The 18,837-nt window shown below is 45.5% G+C and overlaps 11 protein-coding genes across 11 annotated transcripts; 6 read left to right on the forward strand and 5 right to left on the reverse strand.

Moving 5' to 3' along the window:
* Positions 1-230: 230 nt before the first annotated feature.
* Positions 231-701, reverse strand: KUCA_T00005819001 (uncharacterized protein; the record flags this gene model as incomplete). The annotated part of the gene is made up of 1 exon (XM_022602830.1): positions 231-701. One exon carries the CDS (start codon positions 699-701, stop codon positions 231-233), a length of 471 nt encoding a protein of 156 aa, XP_022461808.1.
* Positions 702-1,204: 503 nt separating this feature from the next.
* On the reverse strand, positions 1,205-2,269 carry KUCA_T00005820001 (uncharacterized protein; the record flags this gene model as incomplete). The annotated part of the gene is made up of 1 exon (XM_022602841.1): positions 1,205-2,269. The coding sequence occupies one exon, from the start codon at positions 2,267-2,269 to the stop codon at positions 1,205-1,207; it is 1,065 nt and encodes a 354-aa protein (XP_022461809.1).
* A 1,009-nt stretch (positions 2,270-3,278) lies between these two features.
* Positions 3,279-5,042, forward strand: KUCA_T00005821001 (uncharacterized protein; the record flags this gene model as incomplete). Its single annotated transcript, XM_022602852.1, has 1 exon — positions 3,279-5,042. The coding sequence occupies one exon, from the start codon at positions 3,279-3,281 to the stop codon at positions 5,040-5,042; it is 1,764 nt and encodes a 587-aa protein (XP_022461810.1).
* Positions 5,043-5,832: 790 nt separating this feature from the next.
* On the forward strand, positions 5,833-7,608 carry KUCA_T00005822001 (uncharacterized protein; the record flags this gene model as incomplete). The annotated part of the gene is made up of 1 exon (XM_022602863.1): positions 5,833-7,608. One exon carries the CDS (start codon positions 5,833-5,835, stop codon positions 7,606-7,608), a length of 1,776 nt encoding a protein of 591 aa, XP_022461811.1.
* A 556-nt stretch (positions 7,609-8,164) lies between these two features.
* Positions 8,165-9,397, reverse strand: KUCA_T00005823001 (uncharacterized protein; the record flags this gene model as incomplete). The annotated part of the gene is made up of 1 exon (XM_022602874.1): positions 8,165-9,397. One exon carries the CDS (start codon positions 9,395-9,397, stop codon positions 8,165-8,167), a length of 1,233 nt encoding a protein of 410 aa, XP_022461812.1.
* Positions 9,398-10,485: 1,088 nt separating this feature from the next.
* KUCA_T00005824001 (uncharacterized protein) lies at positions 10,486-11,121 on the forward strand (the record flags this gene model as incomplete). Its single annotated transcript, XM_022602885.1, has 1 exon — positions 10,486-11,121. One exon carries the CDS (start codon positions 10,486-10,488, stop codon positions 11,119-11,121), a length of 636 nt encoding a protein of 211 aa, XP_022461813.1.
* A 60-nt stretch (positions 11,122-11,181) lies between these two features.
* Positions 11,182-12,666, reverse strand: KUCA_T00005825001 (uncharacterized protein; the record flags this gene model as incomplete). The annotated part of the gene is made up of 1 exon (XM_022602896.1): positions 11,182-12,666. One exon carries the CDS (start codon positions 12,664-12,666, stop codon positions 11,182-11,184), a length of 1,485 nt encoding a protein of 494 aa, XP_022461814.1.
* Positions 12,667-13,039: 373 nt separating this feature from the next.
* On the forward strand, positions 13,040-13,543 carry KUCA_T00005826001 (uncharacterized protein; the record flags this gene model as incomplete). The annotated part of the gene is made up of 1 exon (XM_022602908.1): positions 13,040-13,543. The coding sequence occupies one exon, from the start codon at positions 13,040-13,042 to the stop codon at positions 13,541-13,543; it is 504 nt and encodes a 167-aa protein (XP_022461815.1).
* A 398-nt stretch (positions 13,544-13,941) lies between these two features.
* Positions 13,942-14,757, reverse strand: KUCA_T00005827001 (uncharacterized protein; the record flags this gene model as incomplete). Its single annotated transcript, XM_022602919.1, has 1 exon — positions 13,942-14,757. The coding sequence occupies one exon, from the start codon at positions 14,755-14,757 to the stop codon at positions 13,942-13,944; it is 816 nt and encodes a 271-aa protein (XP_022461816.1).
* A 908-nt stretch (positions 14,758-15,665) lies between these two features.
* KUCA_T00005828001 (uncharacterized protein) lies at positions 15,666-16,217 on the forward strand (the record flags this gene model as incomplete). The annotated part of the gene is made up of 1 exon (XM_022602930.1): positions 15,666-16,217. The coding sequence occupies one exon, from the start codon at positions 15,666-15,668 to the stop codon at positions 16,215-16,217; it is 552 nt and encodes a 183-aa protein (XP_022461817.1).
* A 419-nt stretch (positions 16,218-16,636) lies between these two features.
* Positions 16,637-18,763, forward strand: KUCA_T00005829001 (uncharacterized protein; the record flags this gene model as incomplete). The annotated part of the gene is made up of 1 exon (XM_022602941.1): positions 16,637-18,763. One exon carries the CDS (start codon positions 16,637-16,639, stop codon positions 18,761-18,763), a length of 2,127 nt encoding a protein of 708 aa, XP_022461818.1.
* Positions 18,764-18,837: the final 74 nt, after the last annotated feature.

The raw sequence follows: 18,837 nt of genomic DNA on the forward strand, positions 1-18,837 counted from the left end.
ATACTATGAGCAGTAAGCGCGACCACAAATTCTACATGTAACCTTCATTAAAAGTGTATTAAAGTATAATAACAGACAAACATCAGGATCATTACAAGAAGAAAAAGCAGCCACCAATAGTGGCTATCAGATAACACAAAGAAAAGTCTAGCTGCAAAGCTTCCAGCTGTGCAGTTTCATCTGACTCTAGCGGCAAAAAGGATAAACATCGCACCTCATCTTTCAAGCTCTTAGTTGAAGATCTTCTTCAACTTTGACAGAAAGTTGCTCGATTTCTGCTCTGAAGAAGCAGTGGGGTCCACCACGTTTCCAGCACCACCTCTACCGGTACTCACAGGGGCATTGGCCTTGATGTTAGGAGGGTTCGAATAATCCCTAGACGCAATTGGTGATATATCTCCGCTCTTGACCATGTTTCCGAAACCACCACGTCCAGTAGAAAACACCGGCTGGAGCGAATTGGCACCAGTCTCGGGGTCTGGAGTCAGGGTTGGACTGGGGATCTCCTTAGAGCTCTTGAAGTTACCCGCACCACCACGTCCAGTAGAATATGTCACGTTACCCTCTTTGTCATGTTTGAAAGCTGAGCTTAACTTCGAAGAGTTGGAAAAACTGGGCTCGAGTTCAGATTTTTCATGAGCGTGTGTGAGGTTTCCGTGGCCTCCGCGGCCGGTGGAGTAGACTGGAGAAAGATCTGACATTGTAGCGAAGATATTGAAATGGTTTGACTTGTAATTGAACTTGGTCAAAAAAGGCTGATGGTTGGCTCAAAAATAGCAAAATATCCTGACTAGCACAAAGAAAACAAAAAGAAAAAATGTTCAAGCTTCTTTCTTGTATTTATACCGAAGGGGGCAAAAAGGAGATGAGATGATGTAGGAAAAAAATGACTTCTTTTTTTCAACTAGGCGCCAAGTTTTTGACACTTTTCCGCCGAGGCACACTAACCGCTGGAAAGTGGGCGAGTTAAAGACTATGAAGCTTTTGTTTATTACTACTTAATTTGTTAATTTATACATATTTCACCTGGTACCAGCCTCTTCGATTTCTACTATCCTACGGGTGTCAGCAGTGGCTGCTTCATACACTAGGTCGTGTTCTGACTAATTCTGCCCCGCCGTTTCTTTTTCTTCTCCACAACAATTTCTTCGTTATTTCTTTTTATAACCGCCGCGTTTTGGAAAATCACCGAAGTTCTGGGCGGCTATTTTTTGGTGTTTTTTTTCGTGAGAATACTGATCAACATCTCCAGGTATTCAGACAGAAATGTTCCTTTTGAAGTAATTTTCAGCTGCTCTTTGTAAGTGTTTGCTTTCACCTCGGGATCTTCGACGGCTTCCAGCGCCGCGTTCCTGACGCACCCGTGCACGTCAACATCGGCATCGATGACCTTGTTTTCTACAAAAATTTCACACCGCACGCCCTGTGGGGTTTCCATGGCAAGTGGAAAAAAACCATAGTTCAGGCCGAACCGGTTTAGATTGTACGGCGGCGTGTCGTACTGGATCGAGAGTTCGACGAGACCGGTGTGGCCGGTCAAACTGCCGGGTTTGGGTTTAAGGAGCACATCACCCGAGATCCGGTCAACATCGAACACACAGTTGGGGTTGTTTGCATGGTTAACAAAGTCAAGGATGGGCACCAGCGAAACGTCGACCAAGTAATCGTCTGAGTTTTCGTCTACCTCTACCGGTATCTCAAGACTACGCGACCTCACAATGGCCACTGCCAACTGGAGATCGTGTAATGTTGTCTCAAATCCTTCCGAAATAAGAAATTCGCTTAGTTCGTGTACTTCTGGGCTGAACAGCGATTCGCAAGCGGCTCCGAACACCACATCTTTCGCCAACACAGACTCATAACACGCCATTAGTTCATCTGTCTCACAGGAAATGAGTCCAACGTAATTCACGTCTTCTAGTAGTACCCTTATGTACTCTTGTTGGAAATCCAACTCGTTCTTGCGGTAAAGAATTATCAACACGGCTGTGAGAGCAATCAGAGTCTGGCCCTCAGACCTTTGGCCGAAGGCACTAACACAACGCTGTATCAATGGCTCGAGCTGTGGGTTTGAACGAATAACGCGAAGCAATTCGGGAAGAATTGTGTCGGCCGTGATGGTTGAAGCCTTCGGCACACGGAGATACCATTCGGGCTCTGTTTTTGAGGCATCGTAAAACATTCCCCATCCTCCCAGAGGTGATTGTCTGATGTGAGTTCCAACGTTGAGAACTGCCCCCGAACTTGCGACTAAATTTTGAAACATCATGGTGACGACGTCATGACACCAGTTGAGCCCACGTCGGATTATGGCAAGTTGGAATACCTGGTTTATCGTGCATGGACTAAACCAAAATGAGCTGGTTTGCCGCACTAAGCAATTAAACATTTACTGAAAACTCTGTAAGCCATCCAAAAATAGGGTAATAATAGCTTCTATATTTTGAAAAGGTGGCAATCAAAGAACTGCGCGTTTTGAATTACTGTTTCTGAGAGTTTGGCAGGCTGACGTATGGCCAACGATTTCTCACAAGTTACCGCTCTAATCATTGCATTCACTGGCAGGGCTCTCGAAATAGGAAACGCGAGAGAACAAAAATTCCAGAGGCGGTGGATGGGCATGATTGAGATGTTTCAGCAAGATGAACTATACTCTGATTCAAATCAAATCAAACATGAAGTCTATGATATTTTAGGTACGCATATAAAAATCTCAATGCTCACTTCTTTAACCCCGGTATTACCCTAAATCCGACCGATATTTGCCGACTAGGAAGTAAATCCGCAAGCCATTCCCGTCGCCACAGTTAGTACTTATAATGCTTTTTATTTACCCAGGGGCTTTGCTGGGAAACTCGTCCGGACCGGCAATTTACCAGAAGACTTTCCTTGCATCTCGGCCGTAAGTGCTGTTGACAAGTAGTGGAATGTCTGTTAAGCCTCCACTCCGATGCGGCTGAAATTTAAGGAGAAGCAGAGGTTTTGCTGTCTCCAATAAATTTTACGAAAACTTGAAATTGGAAATCATTATATGAATGCTGTCACGATGAAATATATTATTCCAGCTTTTTCCGCGTTTTTCAGCATCTTTCACCGTTAAAAACCAAGCAAATATGACTCTTTTCGGTTTTCGCCTTTCGCTTTAAACCAACGGAGATAAGTGGACTTCGGCGTTATCTTTTCATGCACGGTGTGTGTATGAATATATATATATATATATGTAAGCACTCAGCTTCCCATACACCGAACTAAAAGACCGCCAACCTATATCAACAACCATGTCTGAAATCAGTGTTCATAGTGAGGTTAAAGAATTGTCCACAGACGCAGAGGCTTCTGCTGCTGCTCAGCAAAAACTTTTTGAAGAGAGTAATGCAGGTGATGGTACTCACCGTGAAGACCATTACTTACATGGTGTCCAACTCTGGCTGGGCATTCTGGGATTGTTCCTCTGTATGTTTTTGGTGGCTCTCGATCAGACCATCGTTGCAACCATTTTGCAAGTGGTAGGAAACAAATTCAATGCCGAGGGCAAAGTTGCATGGATCGCTACAGCCTTTTCGTTTGCGATGGCCGTATTCATACAAATTTGGGGAAATATCTCGATTGCAGTTGGTAGAAAGAATTGTCTGTTCCTAGGGATTGCATTTTTTGAGCTCGGTTCTCTCTTGTGTGCTGTTTCAAATTCCATGAACATGTTAATTGGAGGAAGGATAATAGCGGGTTTTGGTGGTGGTGGTATTCAGTCCTTAGTGATGGTGATCATCACCGAGATTGTTCCCATTGAGAAAAGACCTATTGCTATGTCTGGATTTGGAGTCACTTTCGCGCTAGCTTCGGTTTTGGGTCCGCTAGTGGGAGGAGCCTTTACCACGAATGTTTCCTGGAGATGGTGTTTTTACATCAATTTGCCTATTGGTGCTGTTGCTGCCACGGTAGTTTTCTTTGTGTTTCACCCTCCTAAACCAAAAGGCAATATGCTTCCAAAACTGAAAGTTATTGATTGGTTTGGATTGTTTCTCATGATTTCTGGACTCACATTGCTTTTGCTTGCAATAACATTTGGAGGAAACGAATTTCCATGGAAGTCAGCTGCTGTGATTTTGTGTTTCGTTCTTGGAGGATTGCTCATTGGTGCTTTTTGTTTATGGAACTTTAGATTCTCCAAACACCCTCTTATTCCTGCAGAGATTGTCAAGGTTGGTACCATTGATATTGCCTGTGTGGGAATGTTCTTTGTGTTTGGCTACTTCATGTCGGTCATTCTCTACCTCGCTTTGTATTTCCAGGTTGTCAAGGGATACAACGCTTTGAATTCCGGTGTTTCTCTTCTTCCCACAATTTTGCCCGTTGTGATCTGTTCTATAGCGACAGGTATCTCGACCACGAAAGTCAGATACATTAAACCATTCACGGTTTTTGGTGGGATTCTTGGGCCTTTGGGTAGTGGATTGGTATGCCTTTTGAGCATTCACTCGGGAATATCTCAGCGTATTGGTTGTCAAATAGTGCTAGGTGTGGCAACAGGCGTTATGATGCAACCTTTCATACTGCATGTCCAATTGGCTGCGCCCAAGACCCCGGGATCCTCCATTATTGCCACTACCATGTTCAACTTTTCCAGGAATCTCGGTTCGGCTATCTGTACGGATTTGGCGCAGCTTGTTTACACATCCACCCTTTCTGCTAAGATGGCAGCTCTCAAGGGGACCCCCGCGTACTACAGTGCAGGTCTGGACAAGTACGATCTCCATGATTTTATCAACGACACCACGCAGATAAAGAAGCTGTCAGAGCCAGCTAAGGACATTGTACTGAACGTATTCATGATTGCTTTCAAGAATATATTCTATATGTGCATTGGCTTTGCGTCGATTGCTCTTGTCTGCACGCTCCTCATGCCCAATGACGTACTCCCCAAAAGAAGCCAGGGAGTAGAGGAGGAAAAGTCAAATGAGACCGAAGAGAGAAAGCATGAAGACTACCCAATTGAAGAGGCGCCAAAGGCTGAGACTGAGGCCGAGGCCAAGTCTACCACTTAAGGGGCCTGGAGTAAGTGTACATATGCGAGTAGCATTAGCTAAGGTAACTGTGGACTCGGGATGATGAAGCAGGCAAGTAACTAGTGATACATAGAAGTTGATGAATTTCACATAACCAAGTTGTTCACTTCAGTAATACCAATTGCAACAGTACTGCATCTGTGGAAATAGCATGAGAAGACTATGCATATCATTATCATCATGAGCTTTTGCTTGAAACGAAGACCCACTAAACATGCATTTGATCGGAATATTCAATCAACCATGCGAGCCACCAGCACCGATGCAATAAAGCTCATACCAAACAATTGTATCCTGCCGTCTTCTTGTCATTATATATATATAATAGTCCGAGTAGTGTCGTGTATAAGAATATCTGCTTGCGTATGCACGTCTTCCGGTAATATTCCGAGCCATCGCATGTCGGATTTAATACCGCATAATATGCATTTTGGGCCTGAAAGCGCCAGTAAGGTCCTGTTCTCACGATTCCCCATACCTAGAGACACCATAAAGTCGACCTCCAGCCATGATTACAAGCCCATTAAATTGTCAATCGCGACTACATGATATTACTATTGTTGCCATATATTTCCCAGTTTTTTTCCTTTCTTTTTTCGGTAGTCAAAGTAACGCCGGATTTGATTTCCAACCCTAGCGTTACACGACCGGAGTTAAGACCCAAGAGCTTAATGCATGGCTAGTGGCACAAACTCTTTGGTGCATAAATAGTGGTCCGGTCCTTCCTGAAGGACAACCTCAGTATCTGGAGCTGGGATCAATTCAAAACATGTCCGACATCAGTGCTGATGGCGACGTCAAGGATAAGGCAGCAGACCCAGAAGTGGTTGCTGAACCAAAGCTCTTCGAAGAGAGTAATGCAGGTGATGGTACCCACCGTGAAGAGCATTACTTGCATGGTGCGCGGCTGATGCTATGTCTGTTTTCACTCTATATTTGCACTTTTTTGATCGCACTCGACCAAACAATCGTGATAACTATCATGCAAAATGTTGGAAATCACTTTAATGCCTTGAACAAAGTTGCGTGGATCACTACGGCGTTCTCGTTCTCGATGGCCGTGTTTATGCAAATCTGGGGAAGCGTCTCCATTGCCATTGGCAGAAAGGTCAGTCTTTTTCTAGCAGTTGGACTTTTCGAGCTTGGGTCACTTTTGTGTGGAGTATCAAATACTATCAACATGTTGATTGGAGGACGAGTTATCGCCGGTTTTGGTGGTGGTGGTATTCAATCACTGGTGATGGTGATCATCGCAGAGGTGGTTCCCATAGAAAGAAGACCAATAGCGATGGCTGGACTGGGTGTAACTTTTGGGCTGGCAATGGTGTTGGGTCCTTTAATCGGAGGAGCATTTACCACAAATGCAACTTGGAGATGGTGTTTCTATATCAATCTACCTATCGGTGGCCTTGCCGCTGCGGTTGTGTTCTTTGTGTTTCACCCTCCCAAACCGAAAGGCAAGATTCTTCCAAAGCTGCTAGCTATAGATTGGTTTGGATTGTTTCTTATGGTTGTTGGATTCACATTATTTTTGCTTGCACTATCTTTTGGAGGAAACGAATTTCCCTGGAGATCTGCTGCGGTGATTTTGTGTTTCGTACTCGGAGGTCTGTTCATAGGACTCTTCTCCCTCTGGAACTTCAAGTACTCCAAAAACCCTCTTATTCCTGCAGAAATTGTTAGGGTTCGTGCCATTGACTTGGCATGCCTAGGATTGTTTGCTGTTTTTGCCTACTTTATGGCGCTGGTGATCTACGCGGCATTGTACTTCCAAACTCTCAGAGGTTACAGTGCACTTATTGCTGGGGTTTCTTTACTCCCCACCATTATACCCATGGTGATATTTTCCATAGGAACAGGTATATCCACAGCAAAGTTCAGATACATTAAACCCTTCACTGTTTTTGGTGGGGCTCTTGGGCCTTTGGGTTGCGGTCTGTGGTGTTTGCTGGGAGTCCATTCGGGACTATCTCTTCGTATTGGATGTCAGATCATCTTTGGTATAGCAGTGGGAACCATGATGCAGCCATTTATTATCCATGTTCAGATGGCGGCTCCAAAGACGGCAGGTTCCACTATCATTGCCAGCACTCTTATGAACTTTGCCAGAAACCTGGGTGCGGCAGTTGGTTCGGACCTGGCACAGCTGGTGTACACTTCAACACTTTCGTCGAAAATCCGCGATCTTGAGGGAAGTGCTGAATACCTCAGTTTGGGTCTAGATAGTTACCCGCTGAGCCAGCTGACTGGAGACACTTCAAAAATACACACACTTCCCGAGCCTCTCAAGGAAATGGTCCTTCAAGTATTCATGGCGGCTTTTAAGAATGTGTTCTACTTATCGATCGGTTTCGCTGCGATCGCCTTCTTCTGTGCCTTGTGTATGCCAAACGTGAGACTTCCCAAGAAGAGCAAGGGAATTGACGACTCAGAGACGGAAAAAGATACAAAGGAGAAATGTGATACGGCGGCAAGTGAGACTAGTGAGAGAGATGATGGAGATGGTGGAGATGGTGGAGATGGTCAAAGACATGAAGCCGACTGATTATTGATGATTTATGGCTGTTACAAAAGGTAAAAAAAAACTAATTAAATATGTAAAATAAGAACATGTTTTGTCGATTCAATGTAGCTAAGTCGTATTATTTTCACCTTTGGAAGATTGAAGGAGTTACTAGCCTGTTAACATACTGACGGTTAATGGTAATCTTACAGGTATAAGCAGCGATTCAAAATTCCTACTAAGAATCACTGCCAATTACAGACTATATTCCACAAGAATTGGTTTATTAGCACTTCTCATCATTTAATAATGATTACTAACAATTTTCAAGAGCATTAGGTTTGATCTATACTGAATACCTTCAAACCCGGCCTTTAGTTTCCGATGAATAAACCTAGCCAATGCCCTTTTTTGTCCAATTTTTTTTAAATTCATGTCTTTAATCAAACCTGAATAATGCTCATGAATATTTGGGAAACGCAAGAGAAACGCTTGGAGAAAGCTTCAAATTTCACACATCGGACCCTTATCAAACCATTATCGCTACGCATTGTCTACATCATTCCTATATCTCAAATGATTTCCTCATCTATACAGTCTAAGCAGTTGGCTTGACTCCGTACCCGTTCACATTTCTAAACATTTTCATCTCATCGCCATCGACAAACTGACAAGTACGGGCGCTCTTCCAGAGAGAAACCCACATGTTCTCGTCAGAGTGCTTGTAGCTATCGCCCAAAACTGGCTTTATGGCCTCAGAAGCAGGTCTGGCGTTATAAAAGGGAATACGCGACACGAAATGGTGGAGAACATGGGTCTCGATAATGTCGTGCAGGAAAAACGTTCCGACAAAGCCAAACTCACGGTCGATGGTGCAAGCAGCACCACGGGAAAAGCTCCAGGCAGAAGCCTCGTAGTGGGGCAAGACTGGGTCAGTGTGTTGCAAAAAGGTGATGAACACGAGCCAGTGGTTGCAGAAGACATATGGCAAAAACCAATTGATGAACAGGTTGAAGCCTCCAAAGGTTTGATACCAGAAGTAGGTCACGGTGAGCATCGAGAGAATACCAACATCCGACAGAACCACGTACCAGTACTCCTTTGACTCGAAAATTGGCGCAGAAGGCTTAAAATGGTTCACGTTGAAAGTGGTCTGGCCCTCGAACTTCTGGCCAGTCACGTTCGTGAAAAGGTGGGCCCACCAGCCTCCAAACTGCTGAAGAATGAGATGGTAAAGAGCATATGCAGGAGTGTCGGAAACCACATCGTTCAAGCTGGTGGCTCCGTGCATGTTGATAAATTCCTGCTTGGTACGGGGCAAAAATACCGTGTCCTTGGCGAGGTTTCCAGTAGCTTTGTGATGTCTTCCGTGGGTGAATTTCCAGGAGAAAAATGGCACCATGAGGTACGAATGAAGAACCCATCCGACAGAGTCATTGACCCAGCCGTAATCACTGAAGGCCTGGTGACCACACTCATGTGCCAAAACCCACAGACCAGTGTAAGGAAGCGACAAAGTAATCGCATATGCTGTCCAACCGATTCCACGTAGATAGACATTGCTTATCAGAGGAATGAAGGTGTTGGCAACATACATCATGGAGGCCACCACAGCAATATCTCTAAATACATAGTAGAATGAAGTTGTCAAACGCCTTTGGAAACATTCCTTTGGAATGGCCTTGAGAACATCATTGATACCGTACGTGGGGGCCTTGTACTCGTTACCGTAAGTATCGATCGCGGAGAGCGAGTCCTTAAACGAGGCAACGTTGCCTGATCTCTTGGTCACCTTCTGCTCTGGAGCAGTCCCTGTTCTTGTGGTAGACATTTTACAAGACTCGAGTGAAATACTTATTGAGAGCCGACGGGGTCAAGTTTCACACGAAAGCGAAAGAAAAAAGAGAAGCCAAGGAGATCTGAAGATGTGGAAATTCTTGGGTGGACCGATCTCAAAAAATTTCAGACCTAGCACGCTGCACACCCTGCTTTCCAACTCTGTAAATGTTTCTTTTTGCTGGGTGAATTTCCCGCTCCGAGAAAAAAAATTAGACACAGCGCTTAGTCTATCTAGTTAACTGTTAGGATTAGATTTATTTATTACTTTAGTAACAAGTTACGAGTTCGTGCGTTCCTGGTGAATACTCATTAATACTGCTGGGCCGCTGCAAGATACAGTACCCTAGATCTGTAAGCGGACCCCCAAAGGAAAAGGTGCGATTGGCAGCTGGAACGCCAGAACTGGGCTATTATACTGGGTACTTCGTAATCCCATATTAATGTATGCCGTATGGCTGGAGGCACACCCGAAGTGGCCAATAAAATGGCCAATACCGGGTCGCGCCAAGCAGGGTGTGTTTTGTGTTGGCAGTATCTAGAACCCAACAGGGGATGAGCAGGGCCTTTTGGGCGGCTCCGGGGTTCAAAGTGTGTGAATCATAGGCACCCCCGATTAGCTCGAGGGTCTGGACCGTCTAGAGGCCACATAAGCAAAGGTGCTCTTCTGTACATGAAACCACAGGTAGCCAAAACAACCAGCACCTCAACTAGACGATTCTACCGGGTTTCGTTGCGTTTTGTCTGGCGCGTCATCCCCAAACAGTGATGCCTGGCGGCCCAACAACCTGCGATGGGCCCTGCAAGTTTACAGGGTTGGCTTATATAAGCTGATATATACCGCATTGATTATATAATCACAGTGGCTTATGTAATCATGGGAGCTTATGTAAGTGCGAGGTTGGACCGCACCGGTCCCACTTTCCTGGCGTGTCCTGCTCAGCACTTTCTGGAATTTTCTAGCTCCCTCCAAAAGCAGGACCCTTCATGTTCCGACACTACCTTCGACTAATGATATAGATTAAGTCTACATGCCTCTAGTTTAACCTTCTCCAGACCAACTGGTTTTCAAGTTTTTTCTTCATGTTTGGTGCCTGTATAAGCGGATATCCAGTGGCAGTGGCTACGGAGGTTGAGCCCCTTAAATATACGATTCAATTCTCCGGGATCAGGCGAAACGTGTCTCATTTCTGTCTGTTCCTCTTGCCTGGAGTACCATTTGACCCTGGCTACACAGCTCTGGTATACTATCAGATCTCAAGCAAAGTCGAGGATCTTTCACGACCAAATGAATTCACGCTGTTTGGAGGTTTAATGGCGAGTAAGCCCAGTGCTATCTTCAAGATGAGCAATCCGTATGCTTCATCTGGAGCAACAGATGCCGATATGGGAATGGATATGGATTTTGGTGACGATGCCAATTCTGTGGATATCACGATTGGAATCTCGATTGAGCCAAACGCTCAGGCTGCATTGGCGCTATCAAAAGTTTCAAAACCTCAATCCAGTGCTCTGGTGCCGAAGTCTGGCTCCAACATCACATCCCCACATGAGCTGATGGTGAGCACAGCCAACAAAATAATCGGAAAGGCTTACAACTATCTCAGCGGTTTTGCTGATAATAACAACAAGGTTGATATCTCGAAGTTCAATGAGTGGTGGACGAGGTTTATTTCGAAGTACGAGAGTGATCCTAACTACTTGTCCCGGGATGGATAGGAGGAAAGCAAGAGATACAGAAGCCTTTTTTCCTTATGTATATACACTAATGTCATGACACTATTTACACGCTAGTCGTAATCTATCTGCAACTTCTTTTGGCCCAAAATACTCGAACAGACTGGGCAGTTTGATTCCATGGGTCTTGCCTGAGAGGCCCATTCGAATGGCCTTGAACACCTTTTGACGAGAATATGATGAAGAAACGATCTCCATGGCGTTCTCCAAATTTTCCTCGGGATATTTCTTCAAGAAGGCTTGGACTATCTCAATTTGCTCTTGCGAAAGGGACGTGCTGATTGACCCAAACAGGTAATCATGTTCCTGGAAAAGGTCCTCAAGTTTGGTGAGATACGAGCCAGTCAACTTCAAAATTCTGTGAGCTTCTTCGAGACTAGTGGAAGTCCTTTCGGCTATTTGTTTGACCGTTTCTTCGACGAACTGTGGATCCTTCAGTTTCAACTCCAAATAGTGCTTGTTGAAATGGTTCAATTTGCCGAAATCTACCTTGGCATTGCCCTTGGTGAGTCCATCAAGACTAAATAGTTGTTCTAGCTGGCTGAGAGAGTAAACCTCTTTAGTCTGCTCGTTAGGGGTCCGTTTGGGAGACCATCCATACAGTGCACTGAAGTTGATCAGGGACTCACGGACGTAGCCCTGGGCGCGCAATTTCGCCACGTCGATGTCACCGGACCTTTTACTAAGCTTTTTGTCTTTCGAAGAGGTCAAAAGGGGAATGTGGACGAAATGAGGCGCTTCCCAGCCAAATGCATCGTAGAGAGCCAAGTGCTTTGGCGTAGACGGCAACCATTCCTCGCCGCGAATGACGTGTGTAATTCCCATCAGGTGATCATCCACAACGTTAGCAAAGTGGTAAGTAGGCAATCCGTCGGATTTCATCAGCACAAAGTCGTCGTACCGCACATCTCCTGCGTTGATCTGGGGTTGCAGATCCAGTCTTCCGTGGAGCAAATCTGTAAATTTGGGGTATTTTGCCGGCGATTTAAAACGAACAGTGAAATCTGAATTATGTGTGTGTTGAGATCCAATTTCGGGTTCATTAGAGGAGCAATGACGGTCATAAGACACCGTGGTTGGTGGCTTCAACAGTCGTGCACTTTCACGGAGTCCATCTAGTCTTTCTTTGGAGCAATAGCATCTATAAGCCAGTCCTTTTTCCAAAAGAATCTGGATGTATTTCTCATATATAGCTCCTCTTTCGCTCTGTCTGTATGGCCCAAATTCCCCGCCAACAACAGGACCTTCGTCGTGGTCTAGTCCTAGCCAATGAAGGTCCCTGTAGATCCGTTCTTCAGCATCCGGAACAAGCCTTTTCTGGTCAGTATCTTCCAAACGTAACAGGAATGATCCTCCGGTGGATCTGGCCAACAAATAGTTGTAAAGCGCGGTTCGTAGCGATCCCAGATGCAAGTACCCGGTGGGAGAGGGCGCGAACCTCGTCCTGACCGGTGAAGACGGTTGGACCGCCTTGGCGACGGATTTCGCCAGCGAAAACGTCCCGTAGTGTCGTATCCGCCAGACCATGAACTAACTCTAAAAAACAACCGAGTTTACTGGTTTTTTTCAGCAAAAGAACGTGCTCTTCGTCTCGTCTACCCCAAAGAGAAAAGTTCCAGCCTGAGCCGTTCCCGCCCGATTTTTCAGCACCGGTACACGACCGCGGAGAGGAGCGTGAAAAATTTGGGGCCCTTTGATCCCGTCGGAATGCTCCTTTCTCCCTCTTTTCCTCGTCTTTTTCTCGTTTACTCGATCAAAATTTCTCGGTTTGGCGCCAAATCCGATTTTGAATTTCCATCCAGGCTCAAGTTTGTGTGCTTTCGCTAAAACAAGTGTTTTTTGCACCGATTCATAGTCTCATTCTGCATTCACAGTCGCTCTTCATCATAGATCATCTCCAATGTCATTCGTCAAAGAAACTCGCAAACGGCTGGATCTGCACCGTTCTTTCGACGTCGAGGATGACTTTGAGTTTTGTCCCGTTAACGATGAGAATCTAAAGATGTACTATTATTCGAAACAACAGCAACAGCACCATCAGCATCACGCCCAACAGCATCAACAGCATGATCCCGTACAACTGTACAAAATCCTGGCCAATGCCTCTGCAAACTCCAACAACGCCTCCACTTTGTCACCCAACAGATCACCACAGTACTCGGATGTGAATCTCAAGAGGACTCCTTGGTTGCAACAGCAACAGAATGGATCACCATTGAATTCGAGAGACTCATACCTTTCGCCCTCTCCAAAGACCAATGGAATCAACTACCTTAGCTCCACCCCCGGCTCCGCCAGTTCGGCCAAACAGATTACTCCAATGCAGTTCAAATACTCGCAGCCCCAGCAGTACCCGGTCGTCAATTCGCTACAGGCCAAGTTGAACATGGCCTCGAGGAGGTGAATGATGATGGGTCGAGGGAGTTTTTGTGAGCTTACAGTGACTTTTCAATGAGCCTTTGAAGAGGCCTCTGAAAGGATTGCACCAGGACTTCACAAGTTTTCATCCTCTATGAGGTTTTTCCCAATGCTCCTTGCTCTCAGCTTCATGAGTTATGTGTGTTATCAAAGAAAGTTCTGGCAACTACTCAAGCTCTGTGAGCTTTCCATCAGCTGATTTTGGCGATATCTCACGCTCTCACTACATTACTCCCCAGATCATTCCGTTTTGCATTTACCATCGTCTACATGTTTTTCCCGTTTTCCGCCCAGACGCACTCATTAATCGCATATACCAAAAAATGCCTATCAACACGAACATTCTCTAATAAACATTATTTCCCAATTCTATCGCCTTTTCTCTCATTTCAAAACCGTCAGTAACAATAGAAGTATCACTATCAACACAAATATCGTAGTCCACTCGCCGTTCTCTTTGAGTCGCTCCGAAAACCGGTCCAATCGCGTCTTTGCGCGCCGCAGATTGCGGTCGGAGTGGTCCACCATCATCTCCAGGTCCTCCAGAATCACCATGTGATCGTTCAGCTCCGTCCCGATCGTTCCGCCCATCTGGTTCTGTCTGCTGATGGAGCTCGCGAGTTGAGAAAGTATCTCGTCCTGCGCAAACATCTCCTGCTGGTTGTCTATGAAGATCTGTTGGTTTGACAGTGATCTGGGACCTTCTTCTTCAACTGTGGAAGCAGGCTTCGCCAGTGGATTATCCCGATAAGGCCCAGGAGTGCTGGCATTTAAACTCACACTAGGCGGCTCAATCAAATTGTCCTTGAACCTGACCGATTTCGCCCGTTTTAACTGCGGCACCTCTTCCGATACCGTTTTCACAGGTATTTCTTTCTTGAATGTCGGCACAAACGAGTATGTGGCTAAGAGCGGATCAAATGACTTTAGCCCATCAACCAGCTTTGTATACCTTTCCAGAGACGCATCGAATCTGTTCACCGTGTTGGTATCCCTATGATCATTCAGTTGAAGATCAAGACTCTTCAGCGAGTTGAAGGCCTTGATCACAGTATCACGAACATCATCCAGCCCTGATTCCGATCCTATTTGGATATCGTCCGGTCCAGAAAGCCTCCGTAGTCTGGTGAGCTCGTCCAGACGGTCTGAAAGCTCGCTCAGCAAGTTACTCAGTCTGTTGAAGGAAAGATCCAGCGACATGCGTGTAATATGCTGGAATGCTCAAAAACTGCAGATGCGAGTCTTTCAAATTTATACGAATGGCTTTGTCCGTGTATTGGTAGCTCTGGTAAAGGTCTTGTTACCGTTTGCCTTTGCCTGCCATCTCTCGGGCTGCCAAAAGGAGGGGCCGATTTTGAGCCCCTGCACTACGAACTGAGCTAGATATAGAAGCAGTTCCAGCAGAATGATTGGCTCAATGTTACCACAATAACTTTCGACAAATCTGTAAATGGAGTTCATACTATGGTTCAGTTGTGTAGAGATGAAAAATGTGGTTTTTGGGGGGTTTGAACCATCTCTATAGCCCGATAATTGGGTTTGTTCTGCGATCCAACGTTCCTTCTGTGTCCCACCAGGTGGCTGTGTTGTGATAGCCTCGGGGTTCAAAGATTTGAGTTGTAATCTGTTCACATACCGAAATCGTGGCTTTATTTATAGAGATTAAACTACAGCAATCTATGTGAACACATAAATATATATATTTCTAATTTTTGCGGACCAATCATAGATGTTTTTCAGTTTCTCTGCCAAATTCCCGAACTAGTCGACGTGTCCCGACCCAAAAACAGGATCCGCCCCTGGAGCCTTCAAAGATGGTGAGCCTTTCTACGGTGGCCACAACGTGTGCTTTTTGTGAATAAACAAACCATTTGTGTTCATCGCATAGAAGAACTAAAGAAGTCGTGTTCTTTAGACGGTTTGCCTGATTTTCCTTGGAGATTTGAATTGAGGCCGCAACGTGGAATAGCACTCGGACGAACGCCCTTACTAAACACACGTTGATTCTGAAGCTCTAAGACGCCAACCACTACCAAGATTTAATATCTTCGAGACTCCCGGATCATTCCCTCGCCTAGTCATTTTACTCCTCACACTTCTGCATCACAATGGGTAACATCTTCAGCGGAATCTTTGGGAGGTTATGGGGCATAAATAAGGAAATCAGAATACTGATTCTGGGTCTGGACGGTGCAGGTAAGACGACAATACTCTACAAGCTCCAAATGGGAGAGGTTGTGAAGACAAAACCAACCATTGGCTTCAACGTGGAAACTCTGACATACAAAAATATTTCGATAAACATGTGGGATTTGGGTGGACAGACCTCCATCAGACCGTACTGGCGCTGCTACTATGCTAACACCGCCGCGGTAATTTTCGTCGTTGACTCCACAGATAAAGAGAGAATGGATATCGCCCAGAAGGAACTGCATATGATGCTCAAGGAGGAGGAGCTACTGGATAGTGCACTTCTGGTGTTTGCTAACAAGCAGGACCAGATGGGTGCTCTGAGCGCAGCTGAGGTGTCAAAATCGTTGAACCTCGTGGATTTGAAGGATAGGAGTTGGAGCATCGTCGCTAGTAGTGCGGTCAAGGGCGAAGGTCTTACGGAAGGTCTAGACTGGCTGATTGATGTGATCAAGGAGGAGCAGTTGTGAAAGGAAAAAGCTGTGAAAATCGTTCTATTAGTCCCACAATAGACTCCTAATCGCCTTTCTAATTCCAGCTGGCTCCCTTCTGGCAAGAAAAAGCTCCCAAAAACATCGACAAAGCTCACAAAGGATACGAAAGTCCTCCTCGCGGAGGGTTCGTTCAATTCAAACAATGGCATCCTGATCTGCAAACGATGTCTAGACTCAATGGTGATTCTTAAATCTAAAGATAATGTCTGTATTCCTTATTTGGGCTGTCTCGTATTAGTATATTGGGTCAATGATGGCCAATCTTAGCAGAATGGGAGCCTTTGGCCTTATCGCGGGGTAGTGTACTAGCTCAAATTGGCGAGGCTTCAATCTCTCTTGTCATTATCAGAATAGCAACTGTCATTTCTAACTTCTCACCTCTGACTTCAACCGAAATGATACGAAGAATTGGGCTGTCGGGTCCCGTTGGAGTCATTAGTCAAGTCTCCAGACAGATTTCCGGCCCGAAATTTCCTAGGTTCGGGGCTTCAGTGCCTATTAGATTGAATTCCACCGGAGCTAGGCAACGGGTTAGACCGAAGCTCTTATCACCAATTGCGATAGCTGTCGGTTCCTCGGTGGTAGTATCGTCGTTATTTTTCTCTGACCTGGTGTTTAATGATGCTCCCAAACTGCATAGTGGATCTTTCAAGCGCGGAGATCTCCTCACCAACAAACACGAACTGGTCCCGGATGAGGAGGGAGATACGTTTGAGTCAGGACTATATATATCGTCTCAGAAGGAAATAGACGAGCAAGAGAGGCTGGCGAGAGAACATGATACTCAGATCTCGCGCTGGAGGCTTTTCCATCGAGTCAGATACTTTTTCTTGGACAAACTGTGGGATCCGTTTGTCACGGTGTGTCGGTTCATGGAATTGACCTTCATCTTCCTTCCCGTGGTATTGCTCTTTCCAATCACTTTCTTTGGCCACAAGAATAATTCCAGAGGTGATGTAAGGGCGGGTAATATACTCTGGTACAAATACATTCGTCTGGCTGCCGAACTTGGAGGTGCTAGTTTCATCAAGCTTGGTCAGTGGGCAGCTTCCAGAACTGATATCTTCCCGGATGAACTGTGCAACGAGCTCAGCTCTCTGCACTCAAATGCAACCCCTCACTCTTTCAAACAAACGAAGCGTATCATCTGTGAAACTTTCAACGGAATGGCATTCGAGGATATCTTTGAAGAGTTCCAAGAGCACCCTGTAGGATGTGGTGCAATTGCACAGGTTTACTATGGTAAACTCAAGCCTGAGCTTTTAAGGAACTACGACGTGACCTCTTCATCAAAATCCGATGGAAGCGAATATATTTCGAACGACGAACCCAAACATATGGAATGGGTAGCCGTTAAGGTGGTACATCCCAACGTGGAAATCAAGATAGAGCGCGATCTTAGGATCATGAGATTCTTTGCCAACCTCATAAATTTCATTCCCACGATGGAGTGGCTGTCTTTGCCCGATGAAGTTGAACAGTTCTCCGTGCTCATGAAAATGCAACTGGATCTCAGAATCGAAGGACACAATCTGGTGAGATTCCACGAAAAGTTCAAGGACAGGCACGATATCAAATTTCCCAAACCATATTTGAAATTCAGCGGACGTGAGGTTCTTGTAGAAGAGCGAATCGTGGGACTTTCAATGGGTGATATGCTCGAACTGAAATCCAATTTTGGAAAGGGGCTATCAAAGGAACTGAGCGACAAACTGCTGGATGCATTCTTGCAGATGCTCATTCTGGACAACTTTGTCCATGCCGATTTGCACCCCGGAAACATGTTTATACGATTCTATAAGGGTGACTCTAGACATTTCCCTGGAGAACCGCATACCATGCCCAGACTGTCTTCTGAGTCGGAGATGGACCAACTGGCATTGAGCCTTCATGAACTGAGCAGAACCGAACCATCAAAACTCCAAAAGGAAATGGAGAGACTCTATGACGAAGGATATCATGTAGAGGTGTGTTTCATAGATGCTGGGTTGGTGACTGAGCTGAATGAAACCGACAGAGTCAACTTTATCGGGCTGTTCAACGCATTGTCTGAGTTTGATGGATACAGAGCTGGTGAGTTGATGATAGAAAGATCCAGAACACCTGAAACTGCCATAGATAAAGAAGTCTTTGCTCTGAAGGTGGAAAGGCTGGTTGATAGAATCAAACAGAGGACCTTCACCCTGGGAAGCGTCTCCATTGGTGACTTGCTGGACCAGGTATTGGGAATGGTGAGGCAGCACCATGTGAGAATGGAGGGCGACTTTGTGACTGTGGTAGTGGCAATTTTGCTGCTGGAAGGAATTGGAAGACAGTTGGATCCAAATCTAGATCTGTTCGCTAGTGCGCTCCCAGTTTTGAGACAGCTCGGTCTTCAAGACGGAAGAATGATCTTGAAGAACGGCGACAAAATTTCGATGCTGAAGGTGTGGCTTGCCTTGGAAGTGAGACAGTTTATTCATGCTTCGATACAAGATGTTCATAAACTTGTGAAATCAGATGGGTTAAGTCCAAACTACTGATTTCACGGTACCCCAATCTTTGTAAGGATTTTAAGAACGGAATAGAGCGCAAATCCACTGGTTTCTTTCCATTC

This window comes from Kuraishia capsulata, genomic scaffold (genome assembly GCF_000576695.1).
Source record: "Kuraishia capsulata CBS 1993 genomic scaffold, Kuraishia_capsulata_scaffold_7, whole genome shotgun sequence".
In the NCBI taxonomy this organism is placed as follows: domain Eukaryota; kingdom Fungi; phylum Ascomycota; class Pichiomycetes; order Pichiales; family Pichiaceae; genus Kuraishia; species Kuraishia capsulata.